Below are 23532 nucleotides of genomic sequence, written 5' to 3'. Positions count from 1 at the left end.
TTCCTCCAGCGTGTCCTAGGTCTTCCCCGGGGCCTCCTCCCAGTGGATGTGCCCGGAACACCTCACCAGGAGGCATCCAGGGGGCATCCTGATCAGATGCCCAAGCCACCTCATCTGACTCCTGTCAATGCGGAGGAGCAGTGGCTCTACTCTGAGTCCCTCCCGGATGACTGAGCTTCTCACCCTATCTTTAAGGGAAAGCCCAGATACCCTGCGGAGGAAACTCATTTCAGCCACTTGTATTCGCGATCTCGTTGTTTCGGTCACTACCCATGGCTCATGACCATAGGTGAGGGTAGGAACATAGATCGACTGGTAAATTGAAAGCTTTGCCTTATGGCTCAGCTCCTTTTTCACCACGACAGACTGATGCAGAGTCCGCATCACTGCGGATGCCGCACCGATATGCCTGTCGGTCTCACACTCCATTCTTCCCTCACTCGTGAACAAGACCCCGAGATACTTGAACTCCTCCACTTGGGGCAGGATCTCGCTTCCAACCCTGAGAAAGCATCCTTTTCCGGCTGAGGACCATGGTCTTGGATTTGGTGGTGCTGATTCCCATCCCAGCCGCTTCACACTCAGCTGCGAACCGATTCAGAGAGAGCTGAAGATCACGGCCTGATGAAGCAAATAGGGCAACATCATCTGCAAAAAGCAGTGACCCAATCCTGAGTCCACCAAACGGGACCCCCTCAACACCCTGGCTGCACCTAGAAATTCTGTCCATAAAAGTTATGAACTGAATTGGTGACAAAGGGCAGCCCTGGCGGAGTCCAACTCTCACTGGAAACAGGTTCGACTTACTGCCGGCAATGCGGACCAAGCTCTGACACCGGTTGTACAGGGACTGAACAGCCCTTATCAGGGGGTCCAAGACCCCATACTCCCGGAGCACCCCCCACAGGATTCCCCGAGGGACACGGTCAAACGCCCTTTCCATGTGAGCCACCAGGCTGCCTTCAGTAATGTCTTAATGTCAGAAAAACAAATACTCATTTACCATCCAACCTTCTCTCCATCAGTTTTCAAACTTTCTTAGTTATGGGATCACTGAACCTGCTTAAAATAATTTTAGATCTGCAGGGAGAGGGAGCTGATGCCCTTCGAGTTCGCTTTCTTTAACTCATAGGATATCTTTGAAATTGTTCTACAAAGAAGATTGTCTGTGAAGCTAGCAGTTATTGGCTTCAGCGCAATCTTTTAAATTTAGATTATATATTTAATAGGCAAAAGACTTTAGATGCACACTGGATTGATTCATTAATGCTATCCTTAAAATAGAGTTAGATATTGTTATACAGGGAACACTCTTAGCTGTCTTCTATACTCTAAATCAGTGTTCTTCAGCCATTTTACACCTGTGGACTGGCGAATATAGGAGAAATATTTCACGGACTGGTTGATGGCTAAGGCAGAAATAAAAACCAATATAGATAGTATTTTATTTATTAAAGCTAATCTTATAAAATTACAATTTTTAGTGCAACATCTGCTGCTGCTGCTTTATTAGAAAATTTGATGTACATGGCTGCAGTGTTGTTTCTAAAAGATGAACATCCATTCGATTTCTCTGTTTTTTATTACTGACAAGACTGAAAAAGTCTTTTGAAACAAATGGGATGTTGGAAAAATGACCAACAATTTGATAGCTTTATAACTCAGAGATGGATATTCTTTTTCAAGTGATATTCAAAATTGAGATAGTGATTGCATTTTATGTCTAGACACTAGAGTGACATCAGAAGACAACTCGATCAGCTTTTCTTTTTCACGATGATCAAGTGCGCATGATTTTATATCTTCCAAGAAGGGATTATTAATCCAGAGGTTACCTTTATGAGGATCCTCATTTTCAGGGAAATAATTCTTAAAGTTTTCATCTAATGCCCTTAAATGTTGATTATTATGTTGAATATGACTTTCTGGTTGACATCAGCAGCAATCAAAAATTCTTCCAAAAGTGGAAACATTTCTATATCTTCCTCTTGTGCGCGACTATCCTAAAGAGCCAGCTTCTTTTTGGACGCATCTGTTCTATTTCTCAGTGTAAAAATATTTGTACAAGATACCTGAAGAGAAATATTAAGTTCGTTAAGAAGGCTAAATATGTCTGCCATATACTGTATATACTTACATTTATGTTCTCCTGCGGATAAGTCAGTGCTTGATGTTACAGTATAATTTCCTGTATTTTATAATGTCGGTTGTATAAGTTGAATGCGGAAAACTCACGCCATTTGTCCAAGAGATTATGATATGCTAACGCCCACCTGAGAGAGTAAACACAGAGCTCACTGCCCTTTTTTCTATTCCAAAGCGACATTTGCACTGTTTTGTGGTTTTTTTGTATCTCACGCCCTCATACTCCTTCATTGTAAGAGCATCCCATATCTATGATGGTGCTTTCGATCAGAAGAAAATAAGAAGCTGGTTTTAAATTAAAAGTCGTTGAAGTGATGAAAGAAATTGGTAACTGCGCTGCTGCAACAGAATTCAATGTGTCTGAGAAACTGGTGCGAGGCTGGAGGAAGCAATAAGATGTAAAAAAAATTAAGTGTCGCATTTTTGAATGGACCTATACCTTGGAGTCTGATTTTAGAATCAATTTTTCGGGTTTCAAGGCCTGACGTATACACGAATATATACAGTATGCAAGCTTAGCCATCCATTCCTCATTTAACAAAGGCTCTACTAAGTCTGATTTTTGCTCTTGCAGAAACCGCTTAACTTCTTCCCTCAGTTTGAAAAGGCGTGCAAGAACCCTTCCTCTTGATAACCACCTCACTTCTGCATGGAGAAGGAGATGTTGGTAGTGTGAGTCCATGCTCTCACACAGTGTTGTGAAGAGCCTGGAGTTCAGAGCTTGACTATGAATTTCATTAATGATCTTCACCGTGTCATTAATCACAGTGTTTAGTTCAGTAGAAAGCTTCTTTGCAGCTAAGTGCTCCTGGTGGATCATACAGTGAGTGGACAAAACTTCTGGGTGTGTGACTTCATTTTCGCAACTACTCCTGAGCAATGCACTATCCATACACACTCCGACGCATTTGCTCCAGCTTGAAAATGCTCATCAAGAGCATTAAATATCTCTGAACTAGTGATCCATACCTCACGAAGCAAAGTAGGTTAGCATGGTCACTCACGTCAGTTGATTCATCAAGGTGAATCATGAAACATCTTGGATTTCTTTATCCCCTCTACAACTTGCTTTTCAATATCGGTGGCCATATCAACAATTTTCTGAATGATGGTGCCAGAAAGCGGTGTAGCCTCTAGTTTTTTGGAGGCTTGAGGACTCAAAATTTCTTGTATGAGAAATGCAAGGCTTTACTAACTCCTCACCAATCTTATATGTTTTTTTTCATTTTAACCATTCAAAGAGCAACTAAATAAGATGCTTGAAGCAGCGACTTATCGGTAGTCATCATCATTTTCATCTGACTTTTCTAAATTTTCATCTGGTCACATAATCTTTCAAAAAAAGTCCACTGGCTTATCAGTAAAATCTCTATCCTTTGAATGCAAATGACAAGCAAGTTTGGAAGATTTCATAGCGTAATTTGACAGAACTTAGGAACATACTATACACAAAGGCCATGGCGATAGTTCACTGCCAGGGGCTACAATGAAACCAAGCTTTAAATACTCCTTCTTATTGTAATGCCTAACAAAATTTCCTTTTCTCTTTTTGGTTTGTATTGCACATTCCGAAGTATCAACACTAGTACTTGGTATACTTTCGGTACCATCACTACTTTTCTCCTGAATATTGTCCTTGCCTCTACTAAAGGAGGTTAAAAGGTTTTGCTGTTTGACTTTTTTTGTCTCCATTTTGTAGGGTTTCAAATTTTACAAAAAAAATGACTTGTTTTCCGATATACCACAACACAATGTTAGAAAACAATACGCACAAGAGCGATAAAATAAGAATTTTTTATTTTATTTTATTGAAATCACACAACATTCCATACAAATAGATCAATTTGACAAGAATAGGATTGGCAACAAATCAACCCCCACCCCTGAGAAAGAGAGCATGGGCAGCAGAATAAAAGTTAAACCTATTAAAAATAAGTAAATAGATAAATTAATAAGTGAATATAGATTAATGGAGAAGAAAAAGAAATAAAAGAAAATGGTGAGCGAATCTGCTTCCTCAGTGCTTTAAAAGCTTATTCTAAAATGTTATTGATTAGATCCTGCCAGGTTTTGAAAAATTTCTGCACAGATCCTCTAAGTGAGAATTAATTTTTTCCCAATTTCAAATAATATATAACATCAAAAAAATAAGAATTTTTGCAACGTGTTGTCGACAGGTGAGCTTACACAATACTGGCATTTGGTGGCTGCACACTTTGCCTATACTCGTTTTTGCGTGTAGTGTCCCGCTCACCCCTCAACATGAAATTTTTTCGCGGACCAGCAGAAAATTTCACCACCAGTTGAAGAACATGGCTCTAAATTATTTGAGAGATTGAAAAGTATCAAAAATTATACATTTATTAACCTGAAATAACTACACAGAGATATAACCTGATAGAGATTACAAATAACAAATAAACATAAAAACAACAATTCTGCAGCTTGTTAGGCTGTAATATTACACATCTTAACTTCCATCTGTATCTCTTTCAACCCTGACTTCTGTTTTCCAGCTGAGTCCTTTCCGTCTGACAGCCGAATCAACCTCTGGCCAGTTATGAGACGTACCATGGTGGAATCATCAGCGAACTTGATGATAGTGTTGCTAGAGTAATTATATGTACAGTCATAAGTGTACAGGGCATAGAGAACTGGGCTCAGTACACAGCCCTGAGGGGAGCTGGTACTAAGTGTGTGGGTGGAGAAGCTGTGGGGGCCAGTTCTAACAATTTGTAGGTGGCCAGTACGGACTCAAGGGAAAACAGGTATAATTTCTCTGTGGTGGCAGTTTGACCTGATGTTTCGGCACCTCTAACTCTTTACTTGTCTCAGGTCTCCAGCGAGACTGTTCTGTTAAAAGAGATAGACCAGCCTAGTAAATTTATGTGTGGGACCTGAAGGTATGCATCTTCTAGCATTCTCCCACTGGGTTCTTTACATTTTTGGATGAAGGGTCATGTATCCCTGTCAACATCAGAAACAGTTGCTCTCAAGGGTCGTTCAGAAACTTTTTTCTTTCCACTGAACCTTTCTTTCTTTCACTTATTCTTGTTCCCCTGCCAAATGCCCTTTTGTGGCATGCAGCACACATCAGGTTCTTCTATCCCCAATCAGACACTACAGTAGCATATGCAGAACCGTCCATGTTACCACCAGTGTGGTAAGTACAGTGATCCCTTGCTGTATCGCGCTTTGACTTTCGCGGTTTTGCTCTATCGCGGATTTTATATGTAAGCATATGTAAATGTATATTGCGGATTTTTCGCTGATTCGCAGATTTCTGCGGACAATGGGTCTTTTAATTTATGGTACATGCTTCCTCAGTTTGTTTGCCCAGTTGATTTCATACAAGGGACGCTATTGGCGGATGGCTTAAAAGCTACCCAATCAGAGCACGTATTACATATTAACTAAAACTCCTCACTGCTATAAGATATGCCTCCTGCGCGTTGCTCGATTGTTTGCTTGTCTCTGCCTCTATCTCACCCTCTCTGACATTCTCTGCGCCTGACGGAGGGATTGTGAGCAGAGGTGCTGTTTGCACAGAAGCTGTTTGCCTAGTGGATACAGATGCTCCTCTAAGAAATGCTGCTTTATCGAGGTGCGTCCAAAAGCACACTTATTGATTTTTTGATTGTTTGCTTTAATCTCGCGCTCTCTCTCTCTCTGACGTTCTCTGCGCTTGACGGAGGAGATGTGAGCAGAGGGGCTTTTTGCACAGAGGCTGTTTGCTTAGAAGATAGGGACGCTCCTGTAAAAAATGCTGAAAGGCTACCTTCTCATTGATCCCTTCATTGCCGCTGCTTTATCGCGGTGCTTGCATACTTAAAAGCGCAACAGCCCTATTGATTTTTCATTGTTTACTTTACTCTCTCTCTGACATTCTCCGCTCCTTACGCGCACTTTGAAGAGGAAGATACTGTCATCTCTGTCTTGTCATGGAGCACAGTTTAAACGTTTGATTAAAGGGTGTTATTTCATGTCAAGAGGGCTCTAATAATGTTAAAAAAACGTATTTAGAAGGTCGTAAACAGGTTTTCTATGCTCTAACTGCAAAAATATTAGATTTATAAATAAAGAATCCTACTTCGTGGAAATTCATTTATCTGTAGCGGATTAACCGCGATAAACAAGGGTTTACTGTATAACTGTGCGGAGAATATTTATAAACAGTGTGGGAGAGTTTCTAAGGGCTTAAAATATATAAAAAATAATCATACAAACATATGGTTTCTACTTCGCGGATTTTCACCTATCGCGGGGGGGTCTGGAACGCAACCCCCGCGATCGAGGAGGGATTACTGTACTCTCTTTCTGCTTGGGACAACTTTCTGCACTGTTTTGTCTTGATGATGCTGTTGCACCAATACCCTCTTGACAGCCTGACATTTGTAGACAACATAAAATGATGTTAGAAATGTAGGGGATGCAGCAACAGAGACACCAGGACATTATTATAAACCAGGCAAGCACTTGGAAAAGGCAGGTTAATGTAAATATATGCAAAAAATATTTATGCAAGTAAATGCAAATTAAGTTCCCATCCAAAACTGTCTTTAGATGGTCCATGTCGGCACCATTGTGACTTACAGACTAAAGTTGATAACAAATAAAAATAAATTATGTTGACCCACAGGAAACAATTGTTCATTTGGACTGAAGAATTCAGATAAGAAGGAGAGAAGGATAGATTTAGTTCACATATTTTCTCATTCTCTGCTCTCATAATGCTAGTGTTGAAAAAACAAACACTTGCTTTATGAGATTAAGATTTGATGTATCACCTGTAGCCAGTGCTTTGCAATGAATTAAGGTTTCTGTTCTTTAATTTATGAGTAAACATTCAGTCTTCTCATAATTTTTTTCCTAGAAACTACAGTACTTCTATTCACTATCCACAGAAGAGATCACAAAGTAAGGCACATTTTTCCCCTACGGGCCTTCCTTCCACTATCCTAGCACACCCATACCCTTATGAGAGTTGTACCACAAATAATTTAATTGTGCATACCTACAATAAGCAGGGAGGAATATCCTGCAAATGGGGCTAGTACCAGCAGAGCCACAAGAACATATGTGTTGAACATGAAGTCATTGTAGGTATTTTTTAGCTTTACTATTTTTTTTTTTTTGACACGATGAAAAGAAAGAATAATACATAATGGCAGCTTACGAATAAATGCTAAGATAGACAGTACTGAAAATTGTTTTCTACCAGCCTAGCCTCATCCTTCTCCCTTATTTCTAGCTATGGGCTTATTTTCAGACAACCAGACACATAAACAAAATATTTCAAAATAAATAAGTGCCAGAATCATCATTTATATTTCACGCAAGTAATTAATAAATGCCTTTGAAAAACAAGAAAATTGTGTTGGATAATTCAGTTAGAATGTGGAAAAAAGCAAGCTTAGAAGCTCAGTTTAAATTAGGAATGTTTATTCGAGTAATAAATTGCAGAGATAACTTATTAATGAACATTGTGATGGTGCTACTTTGACATGACATGTGTTTCCATTAGTATTGGTATGCGATCTTTAAAATGTCATCATTACCGGTTGTTCTCTGTCATTTAATTGTTTGGAAATGCTATACATAAACTCTGCAGTTCCATATAGAAAAAGCATGACATTAGCCAACAGTTAAGCAAAACATTACTGACAACTTTGACTAGATTTAAAGGTAATTTTGGCTTACAATTTCAAATTCTGACCTTGTGTTTTTCCTTTTGGTTTTGGTAATGGATGCATCTGTGTATTGCCAAGGCATGTCTAACAAGGTTACTTCTGCTCTGTATAGAGCATGTTTACCATTGCCACATAGAATTAAATAATAAATAGCATAATTTCTGAGGTAATTACTGAAGGAAAAGATTAATAGACTGCCTCTCCACAGATTGACCTAAATCTGCAGACACATGTTTCCCCAGGATTGAGTATGACTACCAGTGCTCTATATATTTTGAAGCATTTACCAACAAGTAAGGGTTTAAAAGGATTAGCAGTAGCACCAGAATCCCATATGATATATTGGAGGGTGTGCACATGTAGTGAGTGCCTATATGTAATTTATATGGTAATAAGCGAGAGACACTGACACCTGCAGGAGATGCTGAAGATCTTACCCTATGAATTAGAAATTCCATATGATGTCCTTGTGGAGTTCAGATAGTGGCAACAGGTTAGAAAGTTATTTCAAGTCAAAGTTTTTTTTTTTCTGATATCTTTTTGCAATATTGGAGAGAGCTTGAAGTTAGTAATTTGTTTAAAAATGGCCTGAGGATAAAATTGTTTTCTGCAATATATGACAGAACTTGTTTACAAATACTATTGTTTTTTCTGTGCAGTATTTGACATAACTTTGACTTTTTACACTATAGTCCAGTATATTAGATTTTGTTCTTGCTTTTATGTTGCACAATACAAGTGCCAGCAGAGCATTTTATGTTATGTACAGACTGTAATGTTCATGCTCAATAGTTCAGTTATGATTAGTGTTTTATTCCCTGTGGATTCATATCTTGTTTACCTTGAGGGTAAGTGTCTGTTTAAAATGCTCTCATTATAATAGTTTTGTTGGTCTTAGTGCAGTTTTTTTGTGTAAATCCTGTAGGCCACTTTGAAATGGTTTACTCATACTTGCACTGTTTGATCTCAGTATTACTTTGATTTTAAATGTTTTTGTGTTATTTTACTTCAATTTTAAGTAAATAAATAAGACCTGTTTTCCTTAATTGTTTTTTTCATTAGTCTCATTAGTACAAATAATTACCACAGGTAATTACAATTATTAAGCTACAATTAATATCCTAATAACAAGATCAAGCTAGATCAATAAGATTTTTTGCAAACACATTTTTAACTCTTTTATGGTTGAGTTATTTATTTTTTTGTTTCTTTTCTCCCAGGGCTGACTATTTTTCCAAAATCTCACTTTTTAAAAAAAGAACACAAAGCAATGGTTTAACACAAGAGTTCCCAAACTTTTTTCGGCCACAGACCCCTTTACCAAAAACTTTTAAAACTGTCGACCTCCTAGTCATTTACTTTACTTACTCAAATTAATACATTTGTACAGTACTCGATATTAAAAATTTCACTAGATATCAAACTTTTTATTTTATTCACTTGTAAATAATGATTGAAAAAGATAAAAGAACTACAGAATATGGCATTATCTTGTGCAACATTTAATATCGAAATCTGCACTAACGAAAATTAAACCAAAAAAATACGAGTAGTTCTTTTACATTTCTGACATTTATGAAATAAATATGTAAATTCAAAATAAGTACAAACAGTCCTAGCTGTACTGTCTGCATTTCTTTTTTGGTTCAGTCATATTATTACGTAAGAGATAGGGATTGTAGGTTTGTACTTAAGTTAAATTTGTCTGTAAGTCGGAACAGGTACATTATTTTAATAAATGCTATTGTTGACCGACTGTAACCAAGTGCTCTGCCAATGAATGATGGCGTTTCACCTCTTTCTGACCTTTTTATTATTTCTACTTTATTTTCAATGGTGATGGTTTTTCTCTTCTTTACTATATCACCAGCACTTGCATCAGAATTGTGTTTCAGAGACATTCTTGATGAGCTCTTCTGTACAGCACTGTACACACTATCACAGCATGAAGGCGCCAGTCGTCAGCATGTCTGATGTATAGGGTGGGCCAGATCTAATTATGCAATTTTCATTACGCTAAAACTTATTCAGTTTATTACATAGAAAATCACCTGAAAAATCCCGGACCATCAAGAAGTGTGCAAACTGACGACACGAAGAATCGTCTTCATGCCGAACTGAAATCGTCCCTGCATAAATCAAAGTCATCCAGACGATCTGGATCTGCATAATTAGATGTGGACCACCCTGTACTGACAAGAGACATCTTCCTGCTATGTGCGTAACAGCACAAGCAGGCTTGCTATTAAGAATGAATGGGGGCAGCGAGGGGCAATTCATCACCAGCCGACCTCACAGTCACCTCCACTACAGTATGCTGCCTGCAGTGTCTACCGCACCACCGCCCCCATTGAACACGCAGCCATCCGAGGCACACTACAATGCTACACACCGTTGCCCCGTTCACCCTTAATGGCCTCCGTTCAGCCACAACCGGGTCACCACTTGCAGCATTACCAGCCGCCCACCGAGAACGAACGGGCAGCCGTGTGTGGTGGGCGGGCAGTGAAACCACTTGCCGCCGGGAGCTGCCCAAGGGATGCTACACTGCACGAGCAGCAAAATTGCCCCCTCCAGCCTCTGTCCAGCCAACGCTTGCAGCGTCCCCAGGCCGAAGATGACGGAGCGGCAGTTACTGAGGTGCATGAGTCGCAGCTGCGGCCTCATTTGTATGTCGTAGGTTGGATGTCCGTAACCTGGGGACTACCTGTACTTACTTGAAACAAGATTTTTTGTTCAAACTCGAATAAATAAACTGTGTCCTCTGATTTTATTTTTCGTAGTACTGCTCCTCAATAAATAATTATATTCAAAGTTCAAATCACAAATAAGTACATGTCACATCAAACGAACCAATTTATAGTGTTTTATGAAAGCATGACCGTACAAGACTGATGGATTCTGCTAATATTAAATATCCATTGTCTCGTTCCATCGCGAGAAAGTGCGGACATGCAACGGTTTTTCATGTCCGCACTTGCTTTGATATGTTCGATACGACAGGAGCACGTACCTATCATGCGGCATAACCAGTCCAAAGCCACCAGGGTACAAAAACACATTTGGACCAGTGCTCCCTGAAGTTATATAGCCAGTATAGTTCCATCTCTGTTTTGAATGCCACAAACCCCTTTATCTCATCTTTCGTTGTGTGTTTCCACTTTGAAAAACGAGAATGTGGTGCAAGCACAGCCCACAATTCAAAAAATTGCTTGGTATTCCTGTTTGTCTCGTCTGACAGTAGCTGAAAGGCAGCCTCAGGAAAGAACAGCCTGAAGTAGTCGAGCGGCTGGTAATCTGTCATGTCCAACAACAAGCCATGCCATCTTGTGAAGCCTGGTAGCCAGGCTGGCTCCCACGAATCGATGTCTGGGTATTCTTCCCAAGCGAACCTTGCCATAAGTGTGTTGGCTGCACAAATGCACTCAGCTGGCAGCTCATTGGCTGGGGTTCCATCAGGTGATGCCGGTTCCTCACTCTCCTACTCGATCTCTTGAGTACTCTCACCAAATTAAGAGTCTGAAAATACGTCTGATGAGTATTTATTTTGCTTTCTGCACTTCCTTTGCTCCCTCAAGATATGTCGATGCCATCTTGCCTTTGTTTACGTTTTGTAACTCACGCACATGCAAAGATTAGATGCCGAGTCAATGAGTCTAACATTCCTCCAAGCAAAGAGGTCCTACCTTTGACTATGATAACAAAACAAAAGTTGAATTCTAGCAGAAGTGATGTTACATTTATCAGTTTGTTACATTCATTGCAATACACAAATGAACAAAAAGGAAGGTTAAACCAATATAACATTATGGACTTTTTTTCTACTTTAATTCCTGTACCCGATTTATTATTTGCCAATGGGATGTTAATACTTACATAATTTGTGAGTATATGTTTGTGTTTAGTGGGTGTCTTAATACTGGTTTGATCATTGCTGCTTGAACAGATATAATCAGCTAATAACTTTAACAGCTCATTCTTATGCTCAAGATTAATTAGGTGAACACATCATGCATGCTGAATAAACATACTTATAACATACTTCTCCTCAGATAAGTTTTTACATTTTTCATGACTTTTCTTTTCCACAAACTGTTACATGTGATTTTATAGGTATAAGAATAGCTTGCCAAATACCAAGAAAAATTGGTGTACTTCAGCAAATCCAAAACCTGAAATGTATATGGCAAAAAGGGGACAAAACCAATTCATTTTTTCATGTATTAACTTCAAGAAAGTTTAGTGCTCTTGGAAGTTAATTATTGACCAGATTAATCAAATATCAACACAAATTGAAAACAGTCCACTAAGAATTTCTGCATAATATGAAGAACCTAAGCCACAAATTGCCTATTTGTTTAACACTTCATAAACTCAATAGTACAATAATTGTTGTGACAGATAGGGGGCACTATCGCTCCCTTGAACCCTTGTTCAAGACGCCAGACACGAGGTAAAAGTCCAAATGTTGACTTTATTCTTCAAAAACAGTTCACAAAGCACCCTCCTCTAAATAATACTCATTAAATTAAACACAATAAACCAATCCTCCACTCCCAAACACGTTGCCACCCTTCCACCCAGCTCAGCTCACTCATCTGGAATTTCCCAGAGTCCTTTATAGTCCCTGACCCGGAAGAGTTTCCAATCCCCCAGTCCATGTGATCGCCTATCACTTCCGGGTCAGATAAAAAGTCTTCTTCTTCACCCCGGAAGCACGTCAGTCCTCTTGTCCATGTGACTCGGATGTACTTCCGGGGCGTAGGGCTAATAGTCTTTGTCCCTTCCTGCAGCGTCCTCTAGCGGCCCCCATGGCATCCAGCAGGGCTGTGGATAAAAACTCCATTGTCCAGGATTCCCTGCTGGTCTTCCGGGCTCCTCCATGTTGCAGGGAGGGCTCCATCTGGCGGCTTGGGGGTATTGGCCAGGATAAACGACCGGCCATATGCCACAATGTTTAGTTGCAGTAGAAATATAAACACGATTTTAATAATTTTCAGAAACCAATTATGTTTCCTTCTACACTCAAAGGGGTATATATATGATATAAATGAACATTTTTAAACAACTTCACGAATGGATGTAATGCTTTCCAAATTAAAATAAAAACAAAAAAGTTACTTACTGAGTGAAAAACTGAACTGCATTTGGGTGGCAAGAGGAGAGGATGGCGAAAGGGCAGTTGCAGTCTTTTTCCACACTTTCTTTGTAAGCATTTTTCAATTAATAATATGGCAAAAAAAGCCAAAAAACAAAATCACAGCACTTTTCAACAGGGAGAACACCAAATAATGCCTTGAGACATGTGTGCCTGTGGCATACTGTATTGTGAGGTGAATAGTGAAATTTGGATTCAAGTATAGCAGAATACTTTTGTATGCCGTCATTACAGATAGTGAAGGATTGATGTACAGTTGAGTAGTAAAATTCCACAATGCAAAATAAACGTTGAAAACATAATATAATTAATAGTTTTGTCATAGTAATTCCAATCCAAATCCATTAATGCAAAGAAAGCAATACTGGAAAAAAATCACTTTATCATGAGGAAATTCAGTTCTGTCACAGGTAATTCAATTTTATGTATTATGTTTACAGGTATGCCATAAATAATAATATTTAGTTTGACCACTATGAAAAATACTATGTTTTTACACTTGTAACACAGTTTCCAAATGTGGACATTTTTGTTGAGTTATGCATCCATCCATCCATCCATCCATCCATCATCCAACCCGCTGCATCCTAACTACAGGGTCATGTGGGTCTGCTGGAGCCAATCCCAGCCAATACAGGGTGCAAGGCAGGAACAAATCCCGGGAAGGGCACCAGCCCACCGCAGGGCACACACGTACACCAAGCACACACTAGGGACAATTTTGGATCGCCAATGCACCTAACCTGCATGTCTTTGGACTGTGGGAGGAAACCGGAGTACTCGGAGAAACACACACAGACACGGGGAGAACATGCATACTCCATGCAGGGAGGACCTGGGAAGCAAACCCGGGTGTCCTAACTACGAGGCAGCAGCGTTACCACTACACCACCGTGCTACCTTGAGTAATGCAAAATTAATAAAATGTGACAAAGCTAAAAGTTAATTGCAGAAAAACTAAAACTAACTAACAATAAAGAGCAAAAAACTAAAATAAAAATTTGATTTACAAAAAGTAAAAAAAATGAAACTAAATAAAAACTAAAAAGTAAAATAAAAAACAAAATAAAAAGTATAATTGAAAAATATCTTAAAACTAGAAAAACATTGTTCATTTGGGCTGTGAATGAACAACCAATATGTGCAAACAGATTTTCAGTTTTATGTTTAAAGGTTGAAGCAGGCACTGACATTTCATTAATCATTTTATTTAAAATAAAAGCCCATGTCAAAGATATTACCCTAAACTGATTGATGATTTAATAAAGTAAAGTTAAGATTAATTGATAATGAAAGAGACAAAAATAAAGTTCCAGATAAATGCAGGTTTCATCTGCCTGTTGTCAGCCACATCCTGGTTACTTCAGTAGTGTACCACAAGTCAGGCCAACATTATTGATTCTGGGCAAAAGTCTTTTGTACAGATGCCTTTACATTAAGTTCATTGACAACATTAAATTAAGTAAATTAAGAGTGAGAGTGTGTACATGAGTTTCATGTCTTGCTCCTTGTGCTATTATGACTGGCTATTGCTCCTCCTGACCCTGTACTTGATAAATAGCCTTTTGAAAATGGATTAAAGGATGGATGGAGATTCTATCATAGGCTGAAAATAGAACAAAATTGTAAAATACTGATATTGATTTAGTTGTAGTTTTATTTGTCTTCTTAGTAGTAATTAATAGCTGAATGGCCTAAGCCTGCTGATGTCAAAATTGTGGTTTTTGATTACCAAACTGTTCATTATTTAATGAAAAAAAAATCATAATAAGATAACTTCATAAAAATCTTTATCTGTCAATTTATGAACACAGTGGTAGAAAATTAAAATTAATTCATGAAAAATGTAATATTTAAGTGTAAATGTCATACTGTAGAAAGGCTACAAAAAGAACAATTAGAATTGAGTAGCATTTTAAAAATAGACCCTCATCTACATTAGAAAGTGAAATTCAGAAATCATTTTACATATGAAAAGACTATGTTTTGTTCTTGGGTGATTCAAAAAGCCACGATTAACCAAACTGATCAGGAACAGCTGATGCTGAGGAGTGACTACTCGGTATCCACACCAGAACAAGTACTTTTAGCCTTGTATAAAGCCAGAAAACATTCATAATCCAAAATCCAAGTGCAGTTTCACTTTACATCTGATTTCCTGACAATGCCATGCAAGTTATTTAGACTGATGACTTCAAATTCGCACTTCGCAAGGTATATTATGGGAATAAGTGATGTGACGAACGTTGTAGGTGTCAATGCTTTATTCTAACAGTCTGAGGTTACAGTTAGTCATATGTTTTTCCTGTGTGCTGCTGCTAGTTGTTGGGTGGTTTTTACTGTATTTAAAAAAATTTCCATCCTTCAACATGCCGTGATGTAAAGCATGTTTTTTTATGTGTCTTAATAATAAATAATATATTGATTTAAGCTAGAGGTGTAATATCCAAATTATAACATTTTTTAACACTTTTTTTATTAAAATTAATCTTTAGATATCTTAGTGTAACAGGGGATGCTTTTTGCACTCAGGATAATGCCAAAGAAGGTACATATATTAAAAACAGTGTTTATTCCATAAACCCAAAAGGGAGAACTTCTAGTGGGCAATTTCCCAGTCTTTTCTGATCTTATTAAATGAGAATTCTAGCTCCAGCCTCTGAGTGTTAAATAGATTCAGTCTTGTAAAAAGTAGGTCCATGATATGGCAGTATGTGAAAGCAGGTCTGCAAGAGAACATTATGCCCTGACACCAGAAAGAGTGCCTTAGAGGGTATTAAAACAAAATAGGTAGATTAATAGTTGGGAAGATTCTGAGAAATTTCATCTAGAATACTAGAATAGAGAACACCATGCTATTTCCATATCTTGTGGTTTTGTGGCCTCCTGACAGTATCCCATGATGTCTTCCTATCACTCCTCCTTGTTCATCCAAAGTTAGAAAATGATGTGAATTTGAAAAAGGCGAGAGTCTAGGAAAATATATTCAAAAAACAGTGCGAAAGTCAAAAACAACCTATTGTCAAAACCCAAGGCGGTAATCAAAGCCTGTAGTCAAATCAAACTTGCAAAAAGCCCTATCTGAGTGAAAGACTTGCTAGCTAAACTGCATTGGATTAACTATAATGTTCAAAACCTTGTACAATCAGGAAATCTGCAATGCTGAGTTTTGTACAGTTGAAAATGTGATGTCATGCATTGTGACTTGCAGTTGTTACATAGTACCAACTGGCAGCTTTGCTAACAAAAATGAGTCTAAAAATGTGTGCCTACACGTAACAAAATAATGTTGAGGGTAGACAAAATAATAACATTAATAAAGTAAAACCCATTGCCCATAGCCCATTGTGGCACTCCTTGTGTGATTTTGGCTATACAAAAATAAATTGTATTGTAAAACGAAATGCACCAAGAATCAATTCTGCACATAAAAAACCTTAAAATCATGACACTCTCAAAGTTAACAATCAAGCACACTGTAATCTAGTTTTTGAAACAGCTGTCATGCCACCATATTCATGTTCCAACATGGAAATGAATATTGTTTTATGCACTGTATACAATATATTCTTTTGATATACAGTATTCCTCTTTTTGTTTATCATATACTTTGCATTTTCTTTTAATTATTCTGTTGATTGGACAATGAAGATCAATCTTTTTGAGAGTGTATTCAAATGTAATCAGTTATTTTACCTCTTATTTTCTTTTTTGTTTCAGATAAGGCTCCTTTGACTAAAAGCTTGCTGCTTGTGCCTACAATTCTTGCCTTTCTATTAGTTGTGTTACTTCCTCAGTATCAGAACTTTTTTGTATATGATCTTCAGCTGGTCATCCATGATCTACGGGTAAGTGATTAACTTGAATAAGCTATAATATCATAAAATGTTTTTATTCATCATTCCTGTCTTTGAGAGTTTTATCTGCTTTATTACACATCCCAAAGATATAGAGATTAGGTTGTTTGGAGACTCTTGATTGGTCCAGTGAGAGCAAATGTGTCCTGTGATGGTGTGGGATTCTGTCTAGACACAGTACTTGCCTTGAGACTTATGCTGCCAAGATAGGTTCCAGTTACCCATAATTCTTTATTAGAATTAGATGGCATAACATATATTTCATAAATCACATATTTCTTATTATGAGTATTGACAAATTGCCAAATAATGCAAGACCATAAAATGCATAAAAAAAAGTTAGGAACATTATCACAGAAATCAACAGTGCCATCTTAACCAGAGTTATTGAATATAGAGAAATAAGTAACATATGTAAACTTTAAATTTACTTTGCCAGAAACAGTTATGAAGTTCTAAGAATCTAAAAGGCAATCATCCCATCACTGATTGTTTCATATATATCTACTTGCTTGATGGGGTGCAACAGTGGTATCTGATCTGACTTAAATAAAAAGTAATACTTTTGGGTTTACTATTAATTATTTATTTATTGTAATGAAAATTTTTAAATTGGTAAAATTAACAAACACGCAAACTAAAAAATTAATTAATGAACAAGACTTTAAATCCCTAATACAGTTTGCAAAGAACAGGCAATAACAACTAACACAGAAGACTTTAAAAACATACCTGCATAGCTCTGTCAGACATGAATATTGACATTAGGGATTATTTAAATTTTAGCATAATGGGAGATGTTTAATCTTAAAGTAGTTGGTTTCATCAGGTAGAGGTCAAATATTAATAAAAAAGTGACTCAAGCTTAACTACCTTCATATGCCAGACTTGTTAGGTGGGATCTACAGCAGACTTATTAACAAGCAGCATAGGATGGTAGACCTTGTGTTCAATAGGCTTTTGACAGGCAGTGGTGTAATGGTTAAGGCTTTGGACTTCAAACTTTGACGTTGTTAGTTCAAATCCCACTACTGATGCTGTGAGACCATGAGCAAGTCACTTGACCTGCCTGTGCTCCAATGGAAAACTAAAAAAAAAAATTAACCAATTGTATCATAATTGTTGTAAGTTGCCTTGGAATAAGGTGTCAGCCAAATATGTAAATGCAAGTTTCTATTTATACATTATACTTTTTTGAGAGGTTGATGAGATTACTTAATTGTCTGCATTCTCATTATGTACTAATCTTGTTACCGTCATCAGTATAATGAGAAAAGCAGAGCATGCTAGACCAGGCTGTTTGTGCTTGACACTAGTCCAGATTCAGTCAATGCCGGCGCTTATTTAAACGCAGAATTTGTAATAGATGACATGAAAGGAGATCCAGCTCTGTGAATTGTTTACCTATGGTAAGATGAACACCCAGGAGAACAAGTCATGTAAAGAAGACTACCTAACTGCACAACAGGTTTTCTTGTATTAGTGTCTATACATTCCACCATCTACAGGGATTTCAAATCTTCCATAGAACACTGGGTAGTACATGACCAGGTTTTTAAGCTGGGGGCTGTGGCCCTCTGGGTGTCTTCCAAGCTGTTCTTAGGAAGCAGTGGTACTTCTGACAAGGTTTAAACAGAAAAAAAGTTTTTAAGATTACTGTATTTTCAAATTAACATAACTGAAAATGTTCTGCAATTGTCGCCTGGATGTAGTTCTGTATTAGTGTAGTTACAGACTGATGCTATAGTTCACAGTGCTGCGGTATGTGTGCTGTATGTAACCTGTGAGTAACTTTTCTCCTACTGTTGATCTGAATTCAAATGTAACTGTATAGTTTTTGTAAATACAAATGATGTTATTCCATATCAAATCACATTACTGTTTTTACATTAAAACTGAATTAAAAGCACATTTGGCATACACATAGAAAATTTAAAAAGCACAGACCCAAAATAAAAACTATCATGAATTTCTTGTTAAAATTCCCGACTGCAGCATTTGGGGGTTGGGTAAAGAAATATCATCTCGAGTTGTACCAAAAAGTTCAGTACTTGGTGATCATTTACAACATTTCAATTCCTGGAGGTGATATACCAAGAGTTTGCGTATTCTGGCATAGAGCTATCATGTGATATTTGGTCACATATTTGTCAATAGGATACAATGGGCAGTTGTAAAAATAAAATATCATTGTCATGGATATGCAATATTTTAGGATATAGTGGAGTTGGGCAAAAGTAATGTAACTTTTGAATAAGTACTGTTTGAGTAATAAAAAATAATAGATTATCTTTTTACACAGAATGTAAAATGTCAAGTTAGATCTGAGCAGTTTTCTTGTTTTATTGCAGCTACTGAACATTATCTCTTACAATATGATTTTATTGACAAATTATTATTTAAGTACTTTGCAAACTGTAAGGAAAGAAACTCTTTGTATTGTAGAAAGAAGTGAGGTATGATTGTTTAGCTGCAATAATACCCAAAAAATCTCTCTGTGCTTAATTTGTCTTTCTCTGTTTTATTTCAGATATGGAGGCTAATATCCAGTCGGCTAATTTATTTGGATGTAAAAGATGCATTCTGTGGTAGTCTACTAATCTACAACTTCCGAGTATTTGAAAGAAGATATGGCAGCAAAAAATATGCGGTTGGTATATTTAGTAGCACATTGTTCATCTGTTCATTTATTTAAAAAAAAAAAATGCTGTAAAAGCACATTGCTCTTTATGTACTTTTTGTAGTGTTTGTTACATGATATTCTTTTTTTTTTTTTTTGAATAAGTTGTATTTTTTTTTCTTCATTTGCATGTCAAGTTAATTGATAACACTGGCAGCTCTTTAATGTGATCTAAGTTATTGAGAACTATGAGTAGCAGTTACTGTAATGGTTTTTTGATTAGCATATTTCTTGCTTTTGTAGCTAAAGAGATGATGTGACATGCATATATCTGATTCTCTAGCATGTCCTTTTTGTTTAATACCTATGTAACAGCATATATGAAAAAGTACAGTTTTTAACAAAATTAAAAAAAAAATGAAAGGAATTAAATAATTTAATTTTGTGAAATCCTTCAACCTTTTTCGTAGCTACTCTCATGCTAAATGCGAGTGTAGTCTCCTATTAGCCAAGATCAGTGGTGCATTAATATCTTTTATTTTTAGTTTTAGGTTTCAGTAAAATTAGAATTTATAACATTAAATTAAAGAGTATTAATAAATGGATACCTTGGTTTCTACCAGTTCTGCATACGCCTGAATTCTTACGTAACTCTGTTAATATGAAGAGAGATATAACCATAAATTCAGTAATGTTTGTTAGATGCTTATTATAGCTAACATACTTGATCTAGCCTAAGATATTGGCTTACCCGCATACTTGTTTCCATTGAGACTTTATCTAGATATTTAATATATATAAACATTAATGTAATCAATACACATTTCTTGAAAGCTGCAATTTTTTTCTTTGCATTTTTGCAGTCATTTTTATTTGGCATGTGGATTCTATCTGCTGTGTTCGAGTTACTGCTAACTGAAGCAATGTTCTATGTGTTTCACATCAATATGGATTTCTTACCTGCTGGTTTGTAAGTACATTTTTGCTGTGATATTTTTTAAATGAGTTTTATGTTTTTGATTCTGAGAAAGCTTGCATTTATACCATTTTACAATTGAGACTACTAACCTGTGTGATGAAATCCTTTCCTTGTGAGTCTGACCAGACTACAATATCACTTTTTATAACTGGAGCACTAATTAGAAAAAAAATGCATACTTCCCATAATTATAGTATATAGTTACTTGGAACACCTTTGTGAATATTTGAAATTCTGTGAATTAAATATTCTTTTGCCTTTAAAATCTGTTGTGGGTGCAGGTGTTCACAGAGTATTGTTGTGTCTCTCTATCTTAATTGGTTAAAAATTGCTTGTAGTGTCTATAGGAAAGTGGGCTTATTGTTAAGATATTGTTTATGGTAATCAAATGGAATTTGTTTAGCTCAATAATATGCCTTGATTGTATGTGCTGTAAATAGTACTATATTATATTTTAATCAGTTCATCCATCCATCCATTATCCAACCCGCTTTATCTTAACTACAGGGTCACGGGGGGTCTGCTGGAGCCAATCCCAGCCAACACAGGGCACAAGGCAGGAAACAAACACCAGGCAGGGCACCAGCCCACCGCAGGACACACACACACGGGACAATTTAGGATCGCCAATGCACCTAACTTACATGTCTTTGGACTGTGGGAGGAAACAGGAGTACCTGAAGGAAACCCACGCAGACACGGGGAGAACATGCAAACTCTACGCAGGGATTACCCGGGAAGCGAACCCAGGTATGATAACTGCGTGGCAGCAGTGCTACCCACTGTGCCACTTTGCTGCCCTTCATCAGTTCAATTAAATATTAAATTATGAAACTTCACTGCGGTGGGCTGGCGCTATGCCCTGGGTTTATTTCCTGCCTTGTGCCCTGTGTTGGCCGGGATTGGACCCCAGCAGACCCCCATTACCCTGTAGTTAGGATGTAGCAGGTTGGATGATGGATGGATGGATTATGAAACTTTATTATTTCTCTTCTGACATTTTTTTCTTTTGACTTTAGAGTATCATACATTTGGTCTTAAATAAAAATATTAGCATCAACAATAAGATGTACATTATATTAAAAAGTAGGTAGAATATTTCCTAGACCTACCTACAGTTTCTTCTGAACATAATTTATAACATGACTGTTTTACAAGTGGTAGAATCATATATGTCAGGAACTTTGGAAGGCCCTCTAATATATAGAGTGGAGAGCAGTTCCTGGTGGTGATTGAAGATTTAATCAAGGAATTTTCCGTTTACAAACATGGAGAATAATGTACATAATAAACAAAAGTAACATTAAATAAATGTCAAAAAACTGCACAAAACAGACGCACAACTTTGAATCCCAGCCAGGGAAAAAGTGCTGGCGAAAACATTTCAAATATAATCATTATTCTTCTTGATAGTTTTATCACATAAACACTATGTTATGATATTTTGTGAGGAATGCCATGAGTGGTTAAATTGTTAAATATGTATATATATACATATATATATATATACATATATATATATATATATATATATATATATATATATATATAGTATATAATTTTTTTTTTTTTATTAAACAAACTCTGTTATATTCGAGAAACACAAAATTTGGAAAGGAAAATGTAAATGTATAAGTAACAAAATAATAATGAAAGAAGTCAATGTGAAGGTATAACATTTATGTTTGTTGGTATGTGAATGATTTACACAAAAAAAAATCTTTTTTAAGAATTAGTAAAAGGTAATAGGCTGGAGTCTATCTTTTCATGGACAGGTTCAATACTGCATATAGCTCATTATGTGTGATAATTCTGTGATAAGAGGTTTGTGGTGACCCTTTTTTTCAAATAAATAATCTTGTCCCAGAGCGTGCAGGCTCCATTCGGTTGTGGGAGTGCACAGGGTTGATTGTGGTGCTTGGCTGGTCACGCACTTATGTGAAAATGTGAGCGGATCAGTCTGGTGGCTTATTCACAGCTTGGAGTAGGCAGAGTACCACACCTGCACCGTATAAAAGGAACCTGAATGGAGAAGGAGAAAGAAAAGGAAAAAGGAAAGAATGGAGGTTGATGATAACAGAGAAAAGGGTAGGAACGAGATGGATCCCGTGCAATGTATTGTGGAAGCAGGTGGATGGAAAAATGAGCTCCAGGTGTGGAGCGTATGACCAGACACTCAAGAGGGGGCTGAGGTTTGCTCCTGCTGAGCAGCCTGGGAGCAGTAGCAACCAACCACTCCAGGAGGACTGCCATGTAAGGCCACGGTGTGATAGCAGGAGGCAAAGGAATAAAATTCAGGGCAGCGTCCTTTGAACGTTGACCTAGTGGCAACAGCAGCCCGAGCTAGATTGAAGCATTTTCTGTGCATGCAGGTGGATGTTTTCTCATGCTCGGGAATCTGAAAAGAGTAAGCAAAGGAGATGTCTGTTTTTAGAGAGAAAGCACTGTGGCTTGGATTATGTTTTTTGGGTCGTTTTTATTTCCAGGATTTTTAATCTCATTTTGTATGAAATATTTGTGGGGCATTTTAACCCTATATATACACCTGACTTTATGGATTATTTATTTTTATAAGGTCGTTTGTTGCACTGCACATTTTTGAACATTCCTTGTTTTTCTGGTTTTAATAAAAGAACTGACACTTTTCTGAATGTATGTGTCCTTATTTGCCTGGCTCAACTTGGTCTATGAATATCGACGGTTATGGGTTGAAGATGCTCCTGGAAGCAACCAGGGAGTGTGGAATTGACCCGGACCATCACACATGCACATCCATACAGTCACACCATGTCAATTTAGAGTTGCAGATTGAAGTGACAGTATATCTTTGGTTTGTGAGCAGAAGCCTGGCACTTAAGAGCAAACATTTGTGAAGAGACCCAAGAAAACCACTTAAAAATGTAAACAATTCCAGAATAAATACATGGCTCAATGTCACCACACCACCCTTGTGATGTTGTGGCTATTTTATTAACTAACCATTTATTAATTTAACCAAAGGTTTTCAAATGCTATTTCTTTCCTAGTGCATATATAAACACTGGGATCTCTAGATTCTGTGCTACAACTTGCTTCAAGAAGGG

At 37.2% G+C, this 23532-nt stretch overlaps 1 protein-coding gene across 1 annotated transcript in view; it reads left to right on the top strand.

The window, feature by feature from the left end:
- The window catches only part of ubac2 (UBA domain containing 2), a 311947-nt gene that overhangs the window by 23164 nt on the left and 265251 nt on the right, over window positions 1-23532 (top strand). The window contains exons 2-4 of the mRNA XM_039744818.1: window positions 16714-16841; window positions 19381-19500; window positions 20334-20440. Of these exons, the coding sequence (XP_039600752.1) occupies window positions 16714-16841; window positions 19381-19500; window positions 20334-20440 (355 nt within the window). The remainder of the gene's footprint in view (window positions 1-16713; window positions 16842-19380; window positions 19501-20333; window positions 20441-23532) is intronic.

This window comes from Polypterus senegalus, chromosome 2, assembly GCF_016835505.1.
Source record: "Polypterus senegalus isolate Bchr_013 chromosome 2, ASM1683550v1, whole genome shotgun sequence".
NCBI classification, from domain to species: domain Eukaryota; kingdom Metazoa; phylum Chordata; class Cladistia; order Polypteriformes; family Polypteridae; genus Polypterus; species Polypterus senegalus.
Note: the sequence above shows the minus strand (reverse complement) of the source record. Positions and strands in the feature narration are given on the sequence as shown.